At 34.7% G+C, this 16656-nt stretch overlaps 2 protein-coding genes across 3 annotated transcripts; one reads left to right on the top strand and one right to left on the bottom strand.

The window, feature by feature from the left end:
* The first annotated feature begins 1893 nt into the window (after positions 1–1893).
* Positions 1894–5319, top strand: LOC111446507. Its single transcript, XM_023085343.1, has 5 exons — positions 1894–2142; positions 2412–2879; positions 2976–4254; positions 4346–4492; positions 4577–5319. The coding sequence occupies exons 2-5, from the start codon at positions 2826–2828 to the stop codon at positions 5092–5094; spliced, it is 1998 nt and encodes a 665-aa protein (XP_022941111.1). The 5' UTR covers positions 1894–2142; positions 2412–2825; the 3' UTR covers positions 5095–5319.
* A 678-nt stretch (positions 5320–5997) lies between these two features.
* Positions 5998–10730, bottom strand: LOC111446506 (probable pectin methyltransferase QUA2). 2 transcript variants are annotated; one of them, XM_023085342.1, is made up of 9 exons: positions 10491–10730; positions 9094–9814; positions 8886–9018; positions 8488–8728; positions 7689–7914; positions 7391–7566; positions 6987–7290; positions 6674–6812; positions 5998–6510 (listed from the first exon to the last, which is right to left on the bottom strand). In XM_023085342.1, exons 2-9 carry the CDS (start codon positions 9777–9779, stop codon positions 6352–6354), a joined length of 2064 nt encoding a protein of 687 aa, XP_022941110.1. In that variant the 5' UTR covers positions 9780–9814; positions 10491–10730; the 3' UTR covers positions 5998–6351. The 2 variants fall into 2 exon arrangements, with proteins under 2 accessions (XP_022941110.1, XP_022941109.1); XM_023085341.1 differs by having other exon boundaries at positions 9094–9805.
* Positions 10731–16656: the final 5926 nt, after the last annotated feature.

Raw genomic sequence — 16656 nt, 5'->3', positions numbered from 1 at the left:
TTTTTTTTTTTTTTTTTTTTTTTTTTTTGTCTTCATATGAGGTTGGTTCTTAATTTTAAGTATTAAATATATAATTTTTAAATTAATAATTTAAATAATATATTTTTTCAATTAAAAGAATCACATTTTCCTTCCACCTAAAGAAAATCTATTCTATAATATTTTAAAAACATTTGTCACTTTTATCCCTTATTTAATTTATTAATTACAAAATATTCCATTAATTTTTTATTTAAAAAAAGAATATCATATTGAACAAATTTACATGTTTTTGTTTCAGAAAAAAAAATCCACGTCATTATTAAATATATATGGTTGATTAATTCGTTATCAATAATTAATTAAAAATTAATAATCAAATTTTAAATACATATTGGGTATAAATTATTTACAAACTTTAAATTTTTTTTCCCTAATAAACACTTCTCTTTCAATTGAATTGCTTTCAAGGACCACGTAGACGGCACGATGACAGGGTGGACTCGGCTTGATATGGCCCACCACAGTTGTGTTCGTGTATGGCTGTTCGGCCTTCCACGTGTCGATCGTTTAATCGCTAAATTCGAATTCCCCAAAATAATTGTCCCATAAATTATTATTTCCAAGGCTTTAAATTTTATTAGTTTTTAATGAAAATACCATTCCGTCAATTTCAATCTCTATATTTTTAAATGTTTAATAATTAATTTATTGTTAATTTTTTATATTAAAAATTAGCCATTATTAGCTTTTCTTCTATAAATTTTTAAAATATATTCACATTATTATTAAAAATTATCAAATTTTGTTAAATAAGCTAATTTTAAATGGGAAAATAATATTAATTTCTAAAATTGTTAAAATATTACCCTAAATTATATAAAAAAAAATAATTAAGGAGGCGAAATTAAAGGGTAAAAAGGGAATAAAAAGCAACAAATTTGAAAAGCAGAAAAAAACAAAAAGAGGCAACAGAAATCGCCGTACGTCTTAATTTGTACGACGGACGGTGACGTCGTTTTGATTTATTTTTTAATCTCTTCCGGTTACTAAAGGTCAGCGCAAAATATGATTCTTACACGTGGACATATGAGGACGCAGACTGATCGGACGGCTGACAATGAAAGTTCGAAATAGATGGACCCCACAGATTTGTGTGGGCCCCGACTGATATTCGACCCATGTGGCATCATAGCCATATAAAACAAATATTCCACGTCATATTGGCTGGCAAAGAAAAAATCAACAGAAAAAAAGTTAAATATTTATGATTAATTTACAAATTTTGTATTTATTGAATATTAAATTTAATCCCTTATAAAACTCATAAATAATTTTATATATTATCAAACCATATAGATTATTTAATATATATTTTCTTAAATTATAAAATTTCAATTTAATCGATATTTATTTTATAATAAGGTTGTTGTTGAGCGGTTATTTTTTAATTATTTTTGTTTGGAATAAGTTGTTGATGAATTGATTAGGTGTTTCTTTGGATTACCTTTTAATTTAATTTAAGCTTTTGTTTAAAAAAAATGTTTTAAATATTTGATTCTACGAACCAATAGGTTTAAAATTGTACTTAAAACATTGTGACCAGTCACTCTCAGTCGTAACATCGTTGAAAATAGTTGTAGATGGTGACTGGGCGATCGATAGCTAGTAGCCTTCGATCACCGAAGATGGTCTTCGATGGTTGGAGGAATTCGAAATCAATATTTTAAATGTTGTATGGTGACGTCATATTTTTTTAATTATAATTTTTTAAAAATAAAAATGGATTTAATTTAAGAAAAAAGATTAAAAATAAAAAGGAAAATAAAAATAGAAATATTGTAAAATTAAATTGGATGTAATTAAACAAATAATTTGTAAGGAAAGAAGGGGAAGCCGTGTTCCTTGCGCGTCTCTCTTTCTCTCTCCTCTGTAACTTCGAGAGCTCTTTACGACTGTAACGCTCTCCTCTATAAATCCGTAGCACCCGCCATCCGCTTCCTTCATTTCACACCTTGTTTCTCTCTCCTCTCTTTCTCTCTCTTCATTGTTGATTTGTGAGTGGAGAGCACTGTGTTCTCGTACTGCTACAACGAAAGCGATTAATCAGATTCATTTTGAGGGTTCAATCGAGGTAAATCTGGAGCAATCCATTGCCAAAAGGTACTTTCCATTTATCAATTTGATTCTCTTTCTTGCGTTCAATTCAGAGAGATTCCTTTTCATGTTTCAGTTTCCGAAATAAACCTAGGCCGTTCCTTGGATTACTGTTTCTGTTTACCCGATTTAGCTATGTTTTTTTTTGTTATTGGTGTTGAATTACAGAACGTTATTGTTTGATTCGTGTGGATTTGGGAATGGGATTTGCTTTCTTTTATGGTTTAGGGTTTGGGAGGTTTTCTTATTCTGGTTTGTTTTGTTTGTGTGATTAGGTTTTTTTATCTTCGAGAAAATTTTTGTGAAGCTTCTAAGGAGAAGCTGCCTCGTTTACAACTCTGGCCGACACCGAAGTGATTTCGTCTCAATCGCTCTGTAGTATTGGTCCTTTTCGTGGATTTTCTGGTCCATGGGCGTCGTTCGATTGCTGTTTTCTGCTGGTTCGACGTCTTCCAATCGATTACGGCTAATGTCAATCCGATCGTTCTTGTTTTGAAAACAAAATTGTATTGATCTATCAACATCGTTAGCGATGTGAGCATTGGAGTCATTAATTAAAGAAAAGTGTTGATAGGGCCAGGCGGAAGGAATAGTTCGTGGGAAAAGGATACTAACAAGAACCGAAACGTAGAACTATCATTCGGATCTGTAGAGTTATTATTATTATTTATCTTTCTAAAATTGAACGTATGGCAAAATTCAATTGCTTCTCCGTTCGATCAGGGAAGAAGAAGAAAACCAAGGTATGTCTTCTTTCGCTATTCATATCTTAGTTGCTAGTCAAAAAAAATTCTGGGTGTTTGCTCAATGTATATATACACTTTACTCTATGGTTGCAGGATGGTTTAGAATCGCAAATGCCTGCTGAATTGAATAGTTTGACGAAGACCTTGCAAGTCAGCATCCATCACACTGAGGAGTCTTTTCAAGATGGAGAAGCGAAGTCATCGACCATGGACGTCGCAATTCTGTACCCATCTGAGAATAATTCTAAGCTGGATGTTAAGGTAACGAACAATGAGAATCCTGTAGGAGGAGGAGCAGTAGAAGCTGCATATGAAGGGGAAGACGAGCGTGATGACAACTCCATCAAGAGGAACCTTTCTGACTTTGATCTCGCTGCTCAAGACACCTGTGGAGAAGAATTTGAGTTTCGGTTTTCTACTTCGTTGGAAAAACAATTTGATAACACTGAAGGTGGAGAGGAGGCTGATGCGATCCAAACTGGACATGTTAGTGATCCTGGAATTGGTAAGGCAGTATGTTGGGCATCGCCTAAACTTAAACGCTCCTGCTCTAATCTGGAAACCAGGGATGTGCTTAGAGATCTATCTCATCCGATGCCCCCTTCAAAGTCTCAGTCTTTCGAGAAACTGCAAGAATTGGCTGACAAAATGTGGAACTATGTCGAGCCGGGCAGTCCAGAATCTATTATGACCCATCGCAGTGCTGATAAAGTGATGTTGAAGAAGCGTTCTTCGAGCCAGATTCTGCCTTCCAGAAGTAGAAGGTTGTGGTGGAAGTTGTTCCTGTGGAGCCATAGAAACCTGCAAAAGCCGTGGACTACCAAGGCTGCTGCTCCTACTAGCTCTGCTTTCAACCAGCAAGGTGGGTATTGTTCGGATAATCTCGAGCCGAACAGAGCTGTGGGGAAAAGTATGATGGAATCGCCTGGATCATTTGCAGAGGAAACCTGGACCAATGACCCGAATAACAGTAAAGTTGAGGATCAGAATCAGGAGAGCTTGTGTAATGGAGTCTCTGGTTTGTGGCCACAAAACCAGTGGGTTGCATTTTCAGCAGAATCATCTTCCCTAAGAAGAGTGGATGAGTGGGTGAAGGATCTTCAAATTGAGCCATGTCTTTCGATCGACAACATTAGAGATGACAACGATGAAGATACTTTCTCCCCGCCATATCCCGAGAGAACTGCAAGTCACACAGCTCGACGTGGAGAACTCAATCTTACAGAAGAGATTTTGCACGCGAATAGCGTCATCCAATCTCTGAATTCTTCCTCGACCGTGGCTCACATCTCTGGTATTGGCTTAAAAGCCATACCCACAATCTCACACCTATCCGGTCTTAGATCCATCAATTTGTCCGGCAACCTCATAGGTAAGAATTCGTTTTTGTTCAAGTTATATTCTGGTTACTTGTCTTTTCCTTATTGTTCTTGCCACTACTAACATGGCTGCTTGGTTTCCAGTTCACATCAACTCTGGATCACTGCCCAAGGGGCTGCACACTCTTAACTTGTCCAGGAACAAGATCAGCGCCATTGAAGGACTCAAAGAATTAACACGTCTTCGAATCCTCGACCTGAGTTACAATCGCATTTCTCGCATAGGACATGGTACTGTTTGGAAAACTTAGTGTAGAATTGTGTCCATTTCTGATTATTATTCTGAGTGTGCAATTTGTTCAACTGCATCATCAGGGCTGTCAAATTGTGCGATTATCAAGGAACTTCATCTCGCTGGCAACAAGATTAGTGATGTCGAGGGACTACATCGACTCTTGAAGCTCACTGTACTCGACCTGAGCTTCAACAAGATTTCAACAACCAAAGCTCTGGGCCAACTTGTAGCCAACTATAACTCTCTTCAAGCTCTTAATCTGTTGGGAAATCCAATTCAAAGCAACGTGAGTGATGAGCAGCTTCGCAAGGCTGTTATTGGCCTTCTTCCAAACCTTGTTTATCTAAACAAGCAGGCCATCAAAGCACAGAGAGCTCGAGAAGCAGCGACCGATAGCATTGCTAAAGCGGCACTGGGAGGGAACAGCAGTTGGAATTCTCGCAGAAGATCATCAAGGAAAACAAGCCAGATGATTGCATCGTCTTCTATTAGTGGGCGGAGGAGCAGCACTGCAAGTGTTGCTGCACACAAAGGCAGGCACAGATCAAAAGCGCCAACCCCGCGCCCTTCTTCTCTGGGGTTGGCTTCATCTCGTTAACACTTTGCCCCTTCCGCTGAGATAGCACAACAACATTCACCTGTTCTGTTCTATTTTATTTTGTGTTCTTCTGTTCTCACCTTTTCAGCCATTTCATATTTCCTGTCCTGTTTTTCTCCTTCATTGAACTGCATTTGTCTTGTGGTTTGTGAGTCCCTTTATCCTTTTTAGTGATTTGAAGATTGTTTTTCTTGATGGAATAATCATATTACATTGTGATATAAATCTTCCTCCATCAACCCCTCCATGAACTTTGTAAATCCAAATCACGGGTGCCGATAGGGCATTTTGAAAATTAAGTGGATAGCAATCCATCGATCGAACAACTTTACGCCCTATCGGGTAGGTCGACAATGCGCTCGAAGTGAGAGATGCAGTTGGATTTGGATTTGGATTGGACGAGCTTGGTCGTAGTGTAGGTGTGACTTTCGGGCTTTGTCGCGTTTCTTCCTATACTCTTGGTGAGTTTGGTTTGTCACATTTCTTCCTATACTCTTGGTGAGTTTGGCGAAGAGGAAGGAGGTCGAAAATGAGGATGTGAAGAAGAAACGATGACGTTTAGGGTGGTTTAGAGTTTGAATTGATTTAAGATCGGTGACAAGAAGTAAACTTTTTAGAATTACAAATTAGATTATTTTAAACAGATTGAAATAAAACCTAAATAACATATCAACTTCTGAAGCAAGCATTAATGCTATAATAATAATAATAATAATAATAATAATATTTTTTTAAAAAAAAGAGAGAGTAATGTATTAAATATTTCCATATTAGGAAGCAGAGCAGGAAAGAAGAAATGAAATTCCAGAAAGCAGAGATGATTTTAAATGATGAATGGGTACAGAAAACATGAGGAGATTATTGTTGATCACATTGATTTGATGTAATATAATAACAACAACATTTCAGGAACTGCTTAAGAACGATGCAAATTCTCTAATCAAATCCTACAATTCCCTCTTCTGTGCTCATTTTTTTTTTGCATAATTACATGATTTCCTATTTTTGGCCTTACGGCTTCTTCTATATATAATAATATAAAGCTGCTATTGTGGTGTGCTCGTATCATATTTATGTCCTCCCTCCTCCTTCTCCCTCTTTTCTTGTTTCTCTCTCCTCTCTCTCTCTCTCTCGTTCTTTTTCTTTTTTTTTTTTGTTTCAGAAATTTAGATTTTGCCTTCCCCCAAAGATATGATTATTCCATCCCTCCAGAGAAATGAATGAATATAAATACTTTTCACCTTCAAAACGTATAAATCAGATTGCTTGTCTCTTCAAGAATGGTTTTTGGCAGATCAACACTCTCTCGTCGTTGTTGTCTTCGATTTTTATAACTCGTGCGTCCCACTTAAGCTGTGTAGTTATAGTTCGAGCCGATTCGATAAGTGTGGCCATGTCACGGATTATCACCCAACCCTGGAAAAAACCACCAACATCAATGACACATCTTGCAGGACAATGTCTATGTTTCTAACCAAGTGTTTTCGGATCATTAGGAGCCGAGCTAGTTTAGAATGACTATCTAAGTGCTTATTCTCAATATGACATAGTTCACTTGAGTATTGGTTTAAGATAGTACCTCTGGACGAAGTAACCGATCAATCTCGCTGAATAAATCGAGCATCGAGCACCTTGGCTTCTTAGTTACTTCAAGGGACAGAAGTCCTGCTGCATGCACCAAATCATATGATCTAGGATATGTTGGAAAGGCCTCGCACCTGAATAGATGAAGCCAACTATAACGTAAGAATACAAGAAATTTCAATTTAAAAACTACAGAAAATGTCAGATGAGCTGCACTAGGATTCATAAAAACATGTTTTTCCCGTTCTTTTCCAGCAAGAATTACAAGATTTAGGTGCAAATATTGGAGCTCAGAAGAATTGTATTACCAATCGTGCAATACCCCAACGAAGCCTCTATCCATTATCAAGGGAAGATGGTTAGGACCATCTGTTGGCACCACGTTCATGACCCATACAGACTTCCCAGCTTCCAATAATGCAGAATTGAAGCCTCCAAAATGAGCGTTCATGTCTAGCACGTTGCGGAGCATGTTGTATGGGGGTAAAGGATCCTCGTCACCGGGTCGTTTTGGATGATCCGAGAAGATTAGTGGCGACAAAAGAGACCAGTAGTTCTTCACTGCCATTTTCCAGTTTATACCATCCTCAGTGAAATCATCCAAACCCAATCCTGAAATCGTGTCAACTTGAAACGTAAGCGGGATGTGATCGAATATCAAGTCCAACAAAACTATTCTATTCGAAGAAATGTAAACAACATCATAAATTACCATGTACAGCCAATTCACTCTTGTTTAAGATAGCCCTCGATGGCCAAGTTCTTCGTTCATTAATAGGAACCCAACGACGACTTTTTCTTCCACCGATGCAGGCTTGGAGTGGTCGGTAATATGGAGATTCAATATCATGACCTTTACCACATATTGGAGGAGACGAATCTGGCTTCCTAGATATAAAAGACAGCAGGAATAGACAAAATTAGGATGCAATCTGACAGATACTCAAACAAGACAGATGAAAAGATTTAAGAACATTCAATACATAACGTTAATAAATTCGACGTCGTACCGTGAGCTATAACAATTACTTTTACTAGTTTTCTTCCAGACAACAGTTTCATCTTGTTGAGACAACATCTTCCAGCACAGATATTCTACAAAATCCTGAATGAAGTTCCACCTTTTCTGATTCTCTTTTTTGTAACGAAAAGTTTGAGTATCTGTAATCTGCGATGTCCAGACAAAATACCCCCCTGGCTTCAAAACTCTATCAACCTCAATCAAGTATTTGCCATCTGCCATGGAAAAGGAAAAAGAATTCAAAATTTCCATGTTTGAATATAATCTCTGACAGAATGATGGACAGAATCGACCTCAGGCTGGCACAAGACATATAAACACTTGTGACGTTCTCAAAAACCGGGTTTGTTCTTATTGGATAGACTAACTTCTTGTGTTTTGTGTTATAGCATACAAGGCCATGACTATCTTTCTATGAAGCAGATCAAATAACCATGGAGAATTATAAATAACGCACGAGAATCGTACTCCGAAGCTACAAAACTCCAACTTCAGGTATTGGCCATTAACCAAAAGATATACAGTAAACCCAAACTCAACAGAATCTCCTCAAACGTTAGTTCATGCTATATGAGATTGCAAATATTGATTCAACTGTTGCAAGACGACCCTGTCCACGTTCCTACTAAATTTATACAAAAAAACTCATGTTTTACTCATGCCAGTCAACGAGATAGTAAGTTTTTCAATGTCATTTTCCTTTATTTTACATTACAAATATGGAGGTGATACATAAGTTAATAAACAATAACATCCATCAATATCATACAGCAAAGCTTTAAGTTTACCTTTACTATCCCAGTCAACATCACATCGTGCACAATGAACCATATCATAGGACAGAGACGGATATGGCAACTGTTTCGAAGTAAACGAACCAAGCATTGCAGGAAGACCCCGTTCAAGAGTTAGTTGAACCTGACTGCCTGAAGCCTCATAATTTGCTATGCACATAGTTATGAGATGTTTGGAGAAAAGATGTGCTCCAAAGCTCCCATAACCACACCCTATATCCAGAATGGTTCTTACCTGCAAAATCATTAATCAATTAAACTGATATTATAAAGTTTTAAAATAAATCTGTTTGTCAACGACATAAATTTACACGTGAAGTGGGATCGTTTGCACGCATCAGCAGTATATGTGATGAAGAGATACAAAAGAAGGCAGTTTTCAAGATACATACCCCAACTTCTCTGAAATTAGATTCATTTCTCAGCCCAATCATTTCTGCAATTTGGTGAGAGTAATCTTCGACACCATCGAACATTGGAGAGGCAGAACGAAAGGATATTTGTTCTTCTTCAAGCATCATCATTCTGTAAGTTCAGAAGAACAATTAATCAAAGAAATATAATATGAGATTTGTCTTTATCATGGATTTCTTGGCAAACCTTTTGGTCAAGCTTCCAGAGGAAAGCACCTCCTGTGCTGTAATATTCACATTTGTTACCCAGATAACATCCCTTCCGGTCGGCCATCTAAGAGGAATCTTGTAATTCAAGGGAGGTTGGACCAAACAATTCTCCCACGAGCTAGGCTCACAATGTCGATCATAGGCACCATCTTGAATATCGCTTGAATTGAAGCAAGGAACATGATTCTCCAGTTCTGGAGAACAGAATTCGAGCTCTTTCAACCTCGAAGCACCAAGGGAAATCTCCCCTATATCCCAAAGGTCTGAAACGAGCTGCTCTTGGAGTCGTCGATAACCATGGAATATTTGAACTTGGGATGAACTTGAAATGGAAAGTGTCCACCAAAAGGAACCAGTAAGAGCAAGAATTATAATCACCACTAAACTTAGTTTCAACATTAGCATTATAAATTGCTGTCGACTTCGTGAGCTCAAAGAATCAGAAGCAAAGCCATTCTCAGGGCCTCCATATTTGGATGGGGAATTGTCTGGAAAAAGTACACGAATGGGAAGCCTCGAAGCCAGAGTTCCTCCATGATCTAAAGAGACTCTCTTCTCCATCTCTTCCCTTTCAGTTTTATCTTTCATTTGGGAATCCCATTTATCATCGCCATGACCATGTACCTTAACACCGGACGCACCTCGATGTAAAGGCCTGGACATTGCTGCCGTGGTAACTTCAAAATCAACTGAAAAATCATCAAAATTCAAAGAACACAGAAGCACGATTGAGTTAAATTCGATCCAAAAATTCGCAGTGTAAATAATTTCTCCACCGCGATTGAGTTAAATTCATTATCGCGAAGAAATCGATGAATTAACACTAGCAGAATAAGATTAAAATCCCTAAACATGCGAAGATCCAGATTTCATCTTCACTGAAAGCAACACAAACTCGCCAGCATGAAAAAACACTAATAAACAGATTAAGAAAACGACCTAATGTTTTTAAGATCCGAATCTCGAATTCAAAACATCAGATGAAGAACACCAGTAGTAACACAGCCGAAAACGATTCAGGATCGAGCAAACGAGAAATGGAGGAAAATCAAAACATCTTCCAATTGAAGAGAACAAACTTCAATTAAGAAACAAAACTGAAAAATCACATTCGAAAGAAAAAACAACAAAGAACACATCAGTAGTTTCCGAAAACAAAAACATCCAAATCAATTCAAACAAAACAGCTCCAAAACCCCTGAAAAGAGATTCACTAGTGACCCGTGACTCCGTGACATGATTATCCAAAACACATTATTATCATTATCCATCAAACACAAGAACCAATCCAAGCAACTTCATCAAAGCGTATAGAGATTAAACCCAAACTCAAAGCAGTATCAGAAAGAACTAGAAGAAGCCACAAAACAGTACCTCCAAGAAAGAGAACAGAATGAAGGAACAAAAATAAGGAGAAGGCAAAGGCTGTATTAAATAAAGAAGGAAGAACCGACACCCTAGGCCGCCATTGTCGTCTTCTTTGACCTCACAGAATTGATTTTCCACTCTCTCTCTTACCCTCCATTGATGGAAACGGAAGCGCTTCGCTTAAAACCAGAAGGGAAGAGAGAGAGAGAGAGAGGAGCAGACTGTGGAGAGTTGGAGAAGGGGAAATGGAGATTTTGTACAGATCCAATCACGTCAAGCAGCGAAACCTCTCGTGATAAAATTAAAATTAAATAAATTAATAAATTAATTAATTAAATCGGAAATATACAGTAATTAAAATATTATTAAAATTTTCACAAATTAAATAATTTAATTAAGATTTTATAAATTAATTAAACTAAAATTAAAATATCACTTTCGAGCTGGAACTCCGCGTCCATAAATTGAAGTGCGCAATCAAATCAAAAAAAAGAAAATAATAATAATAATAATAATAATAATAATAAATAAATTTTAAATAATTATGTTTTTAATTAAGATACTTAAGAGTGAGCTTCAATAATTAATCAAATTAATACGCTTCATTTATTATTTTTCCGTTTTTGTTTTAATGTTATTGGTTGATTTTTTTTTCGGTAAAACTGTTAAAAAAAAGTTACCAAGAACAATTATTTACTGTTATTGCTCTTATTTTGAATTTGATGACGATGTCAATTAAATTGACAAGACACGTACCAAAAATCCATTATCTCATATGCCCACCATATATTTGTTTTATATAAATAAATAAATAAATTAAATTATTTAAGGATAAACATGAGATAGCTCCACTTCCATCGTTTTTTGTTTCCCTTACGTTCTATTAAATTTAATTTTTTTTTATTGTATTAAATTAAATAATTTCGAGAAATCAAACCAACCTCTTCAAAGACTAATTTCACTATGACCATCGATCACTGCAGTACTTATGAGATAGCGGATTTAGTGATGATCTTATAGAGGACAGAACGAGCATTTGTTGGACGACTATAGATTGAATGAAACGGTGACATGGGGTTTCTTTGAATTCCATTTTTAGCCTTTTTTTTCATTAAAATTGAGCTTATATACGCTCGTTGAAGCATATTTCGGGCTCGTAGCACTCCCTATAGTATTATGAAATAACTACTGAATAAATAATAATTAAGTTTACATGTATAAATAATTTGTTTTTATTTATTTGTTATAAATGTATAAATTAGGAAAATAAAAATTAAAATTGGCGGTAGATTTTAAAAAAGGATCTAGCGTGGATTTTTGTGACAGAGGCGCGCGGCTATTAATGGCAAACCTAGCTCTGCTACCACTTCCACTTAAATTGCACCCTAATTATACGCAATAATTATCTCTCTAAATTTCAAATTAATTTCATTTCAATTATTTATTTAAATTAAATTAGAAATTTATTGGTTTAACTTTTAAATTTATTAAAATTAAAATATATATATATATATATAATAAATTATAGACTAAATAAATTTGATTATTTATTTATTTATTTGTATATAAATGTTATACTAATTAAGCAATGAATTAAAAGTTTAAAATATTTATTGGAGATTTAATTAATATAAAATTTTAAAAAAATGTATTAAAATGAAAGGGTGTGAAAAAATGGGAAGTTGTTATGAGGAGTTATTTAATGCTTTTTCATAAAAAAAAGTCAACTGAGATTGAATTTTAATTAATTAATTAATATAATGTAAAATAGGTAATTAGTTCATTAATTTTGGTGATTAGTTTGGAATTTCAGATTTTTAAACATTTATTTATTTTTTATTTTAGCTAAATTATTAAAAAAAAATTATAATTCAATAAAATGTACAAGGACATAATTTTTAAAGAGGGTGACGTGGAAAGGACGTAGGGACCAGTGGACGCGTATGGGGGATATGTCGGTGGGATGATGTGGCACGTCTGCTGAGGTGGTCCTGGAAGAGCAGTGGCGTGGAAGGGGTTGAATAATGGAATGAGAGTGAGCTGGCAGTGTGTGGGTGGACGAAACGCGGGGATCGGATTCTGTAATTTTTACTAGTTACCATATGGGGAAGTGTTTTTCGAACAACTACTTTTACTTTTTTTTTTTTATGTTCTATGCTTTAAAAAAAAGTGTTTTTTTTTTTTTTTTAATGACCCTTCCATTTATTGAATTTTTTAAATTTTGTATTCAATTAGGTTGACTTTCTAAGTCAACTCTACCTAATTCAACCGATAACAAATGTTTAGGGTTCGAGTTTCTATGTCTATGTATTATTGAACGGATAAAATAATATAATAATCGAACTATGTCAACTATTACGTAGATCAATTCGTCTAATGCCAGAATTAGAGATGTTCACCGGATCAGAGATAGAGAATCTTTATATCTATTCCTGCCACTCATTTCATTTTTTATTTATTTTTGCATGGACCAAGGTGAAGATTCCCGTGGAAAATTTGCAAGGGTCCAGGAATCAGATTTCGAGTGAAAATTTTTCATTTATTTTTACTGGAATCAGGGATCCAATTCCCAGCCTATAATATTTATCTGTTTATTATTATTCTAGTTAAAAAGGAGTTATTTTAAATGTTTCGGGAATTTATCTCAAAATTAGCTAATTTATTTTTTAAATAGGTATTAAACATATTTTATATTAAGCAGGTGGGAACAGGAGGAAATTGAGCAAATTTATAATTTTGCATTAAAATTGAATAAAAATAATACACAGTAAAAAAAAATACCCATTAATAATAATAATATATGACATAAATCATTCACTTTGATCATGTTGTTTTAGACAGTTTTAAGCACACGACATCATTGTCTGAAACCACTTTAATATGCTTAGTGATTAATTAACTATTTAAACTCGTGATTACTTCCCACTTAACTAATTCTTTTATAAAAAAATATTAATTTATTCTAAATCTCACGAAACCTTGACTATTGTTTTTTTTCCACACCCAATATGTTTTAAATTTAAATTATTATTATTATTCTATATTTTCTCGAAATTTGTGGGCCCAAAATTATTCGAATGATTATTAAGGTTATCAATGATTTTGACTTGATTCACTATATATTAACTATAGCTATGTGAGTAATAGAGTTATAGATGTCGACGCATTCTCCCATGTCGATAAGTCATTTCAATTTCTATTTTCGTAAAATTATTAAATGATGATCTCTATTTTAATTTTTGAATTTTTTAAATATTTTAAAATTTTTGGGATAAAATAAAAATAAATTTTAATATTTTTAGCAAAATTTAATGGGTTAATTAGTAATTAAAGTGATTAAATGTTAGTACTTTATTATAATTTTAAATATTGAAATTAAAAGAGAAAATTTTGAATATAGTGATTGTTTAATTAAGGAAAGCATGTGTGATGTTGATTTTTTGTTGACTTTGAAGCACTGTTTCCATTGTCCGTTTAGTTAGACTCCATGTGCCTACATAAAACGACACCGTTTAAGTCAAAATAAATAAATGGATTTTATTTATTTATTTATTTTCTCACCCGCAAAATAAATGTTTATATATAAAACGTCGTCGTTTTTAGAGTTCATGGTCATGGTGGAGGTATAAAAATTGGGATTTAAGAAATAAACTATTATAATATTTTTTTAAAAAATTAATATATAAAATTACTTTTTTTTTTTAATTATAAAAATAATTTTTTTTATAAGGAATCACATTGACAATTGTAGCTGAGAATGGGACATATACTGAATTTTATTTAATGTTTTTCGTTTGATTGTGAAGAAAAATTAAAAGAAAATGTATTTTCTATGGCCTTATCTTCTTAGTGCAACTTGTTTTTTTTATCATGATTTAATCAATTATTTTTAATAATAGAATTATACGAACAATTATTTGGATTAATAAAAAAAAATCATTTTAAAATTAATCGTAAAGAATTAGATGCGTGACTCGAGCAACTCTAATAAAATTTACCATCCAGTAAAATTTACAAAATGCAAAATACATTACTAACATTACGTATTGTAAACCTATTTTCGAGTTGATCGAGTTGACCTGCAAATCGACTCGAACTTTTAGATCTAGTTTGATAAAAAAAAAAAAAAAAAAAAATTAAAGTAAATTATGATGGGTAAGAAAAAGGAAATTTTTGGAAGGTAAAAAAAGTAGTAACAATAATGAGGGGAATAAAGTGGGTTTATTTGAATGGAAAGGGTAACAAATTTTTTAAAAAATAGGGTGAGGATTTATTGAAATGCACACCAAAAAAAGAAAATAAAAATAAAAAATATATATAAATATATATATATGAGAATTAATTATTATATAAAAATGGGAATTGATGGGGATGGGATGGGAAAGGGAGTACTCCAATTTGCTAGGTGAGATAAGGTTTAAGGCCACTCCTTCATCTTATCTTTCTAGAAGCTTCAACTTAATTATTTCCCTCTCAACTTTTTTAAAATTTCAATATAGTCCCTACAATTTGGTTTATTTTTCTTTAGTAGTCTCGGTGCTGATACATGGAGAATGTGGGAGGTTTGATTGAACCGTGAGGACCTGTCTTGAGTATAGTCTCGATGCTGATACATGGGGAGTGTGGGAGGTTTGATTGAACCGTGAGGACCTGCCCTGAGTAGTAGTCTCGGTGCTGATACATGGGGAGTGTGGGAGGTTTGATTGAACCGTGAGGACCTGCCCTGAGTAGTAGTCTCGGTGCTGATACATGGGGAGTGTGGGAGGTTTGATTGAACCGTGAGGACCTGCCCTGAGTAGTAGTCTCGGTGCTGATACATGGGGAGTGTGGGAGGTTTGATTGAACCGTGAGGACCTGCCCTGAGTAGTAGTCTCGGTGCTGATACATGGGGAGTGTGGGAGGTTTGATTGAACCGTGAGGATCTACCCTGAGTAGTAGTCTCGGTGCTGATACATGGGGAATGTAGGAGGTTTGATTAAACCGTGAGGACCTGCCCTAGAATGAAGTAGACAATCCCCGAGAATGTGGAAATGAGTAGGAGGAGATTTTTTTCCCCGTTCGTTAAATGAGGTTAGGGACGAGGACTATATTCTATATTCTCGTCCTTGCCCAAATCTCCACTCCGTCCCGTCGAGCCCTGTGTCACAATCGCACTTTACGAGCATGACCGTGACACCCTGCTCACTTAGATATATGCGTGTTCGTTGTAATATTGAAATTTGAGTTTTTAGAAACGATGTATTTCATAAGAATACAGGGATGAAGACCGAGAAGACTTCCCTGTTTCCGCCACGTTCCATGGACATCTCTACCTCTAATCAAAAATACGTGTCAATTCATTATATGAAACCGAAGGGTAACGTCACACCGTTAAGAGCCAACGAAAAGTCTACCAATCAATACTCTTTACAACACCATGATTAGATTGTAGTGTATTATTAGGAGTGTGAGCCCTCCAAAACCCAACATGTTAGGGTTTTATTGGCTAAAAGCTTTCTCCATGTGACCATGAATGATATTTAATAAAGTTTGAGTTAGATTCATCTAAATCGACGGCATATAATTTAATCAGTTGAAGTATGTTCGGGTTGACCAAATGCAATTTTCACAATTGTTTTCGTTAACAATAACGAAAGAAAGACGTTAAATGTAAAATACGAGCATCACGACCACAACAAATTCATCATTATGAAAAGCTCTTATCAGGGTCACGGTCGATATCACTGCTATCATCAATAAGAAAACCTTCAAGCTTATTACCCAGTAACTCGTTTTAAAAAATACGATAATAAAAGGAAGATACGAGTTCGTAGCTAAATATTTAACCTAATAGGATCGTCCCGTTCCACACAACACCAACACAAGTAAAATGTTTGGACAATTTTGCCCTTTACCCTTTGTGCCTCAATAGCCTAACACAAGTAAAATGTTTATAATGGACAATTTTACCCTTTGCCCTTTGTACCTCAACAGCCTCGCAACTCGTTCGTCTTGATATGAGTTTCTCGATTGATCGATAAAAGATATGCACGAGTAAATCTTTTCATTTTTTACGGTGAAATTTACCATTTTTATCTCTCGTATCTTAAATTTTAAAAATTGAATAAAATAAAGAAGATGTCATGTCATACTAAACTCCATGCTTCTTTACTTTTTTTTTTTTTTTTTTTTT

Source organism: Cucurbita moschata, unplaced genomic scaffold (assembly GCF_002738365.1).
Source record: "Cucurbita moschata cultivar Rifu unplaced genomic scaffold, Cmos_1.0 Cmo_Scf00008, whole genome shotgun sequence".
Classification (NCBI taxonomy): domain Eukaryota; kingdom Viridiplantae; phylum Streptophyta; class Magnoliopsida; order Cucurbitales; family Cucurbitaceae; genus Cucurbita; species Cucurbita moschata.
The sequence above is the reverse complement of the archived record's forward strand: the minus strand, read 5'-3'. Positions and strand labels throughout refer to the sequence as shown.

Coding starts and splice junctions, on each gene's coding strand:
- LOC111446507 (XM_023085343.1), top strand. CDS start 2,826: ATGGCAAAATTCAATTGCTTCTCCGTTCGATCAGGGAAGAAGAAGAAA. Junction 4,255..4,345: donor TTTGTCCGGCAACCTCATAG/GTAAGAATTCGT, acceptor CTTGGTTTCCAG/TTCACATCAACTCTGGATCA. Junction 4,493..4,576: donor CATTTCTCGCATAGGACATG/GTACTGTTTGGA, acceptor CTGCATCATCAG/GGCTGTCAAATTGTGCGATT.
- LOC111446506 (XM_023085342.1), bottom strand. CDS start 9,779: ATGTCCAGGCCTTTACATCGAGGTGCGTCCGGTGTTAAGGTACATGGT. Junction 7,915..8,487: donor TGTTGACTGGGATAGTAAAG/GTAAACTTAAAG, acceptor TTTCCATGGCAG/ATGGCAAATACTTGATTGAG. Junction 6,511..6,673: donor ATCGGTTACTTCGTCCAGAG/GTACTATCTTAA, acceptor GGTTTTTTCCAG/GGTTGGGTGATAATCCGTGA.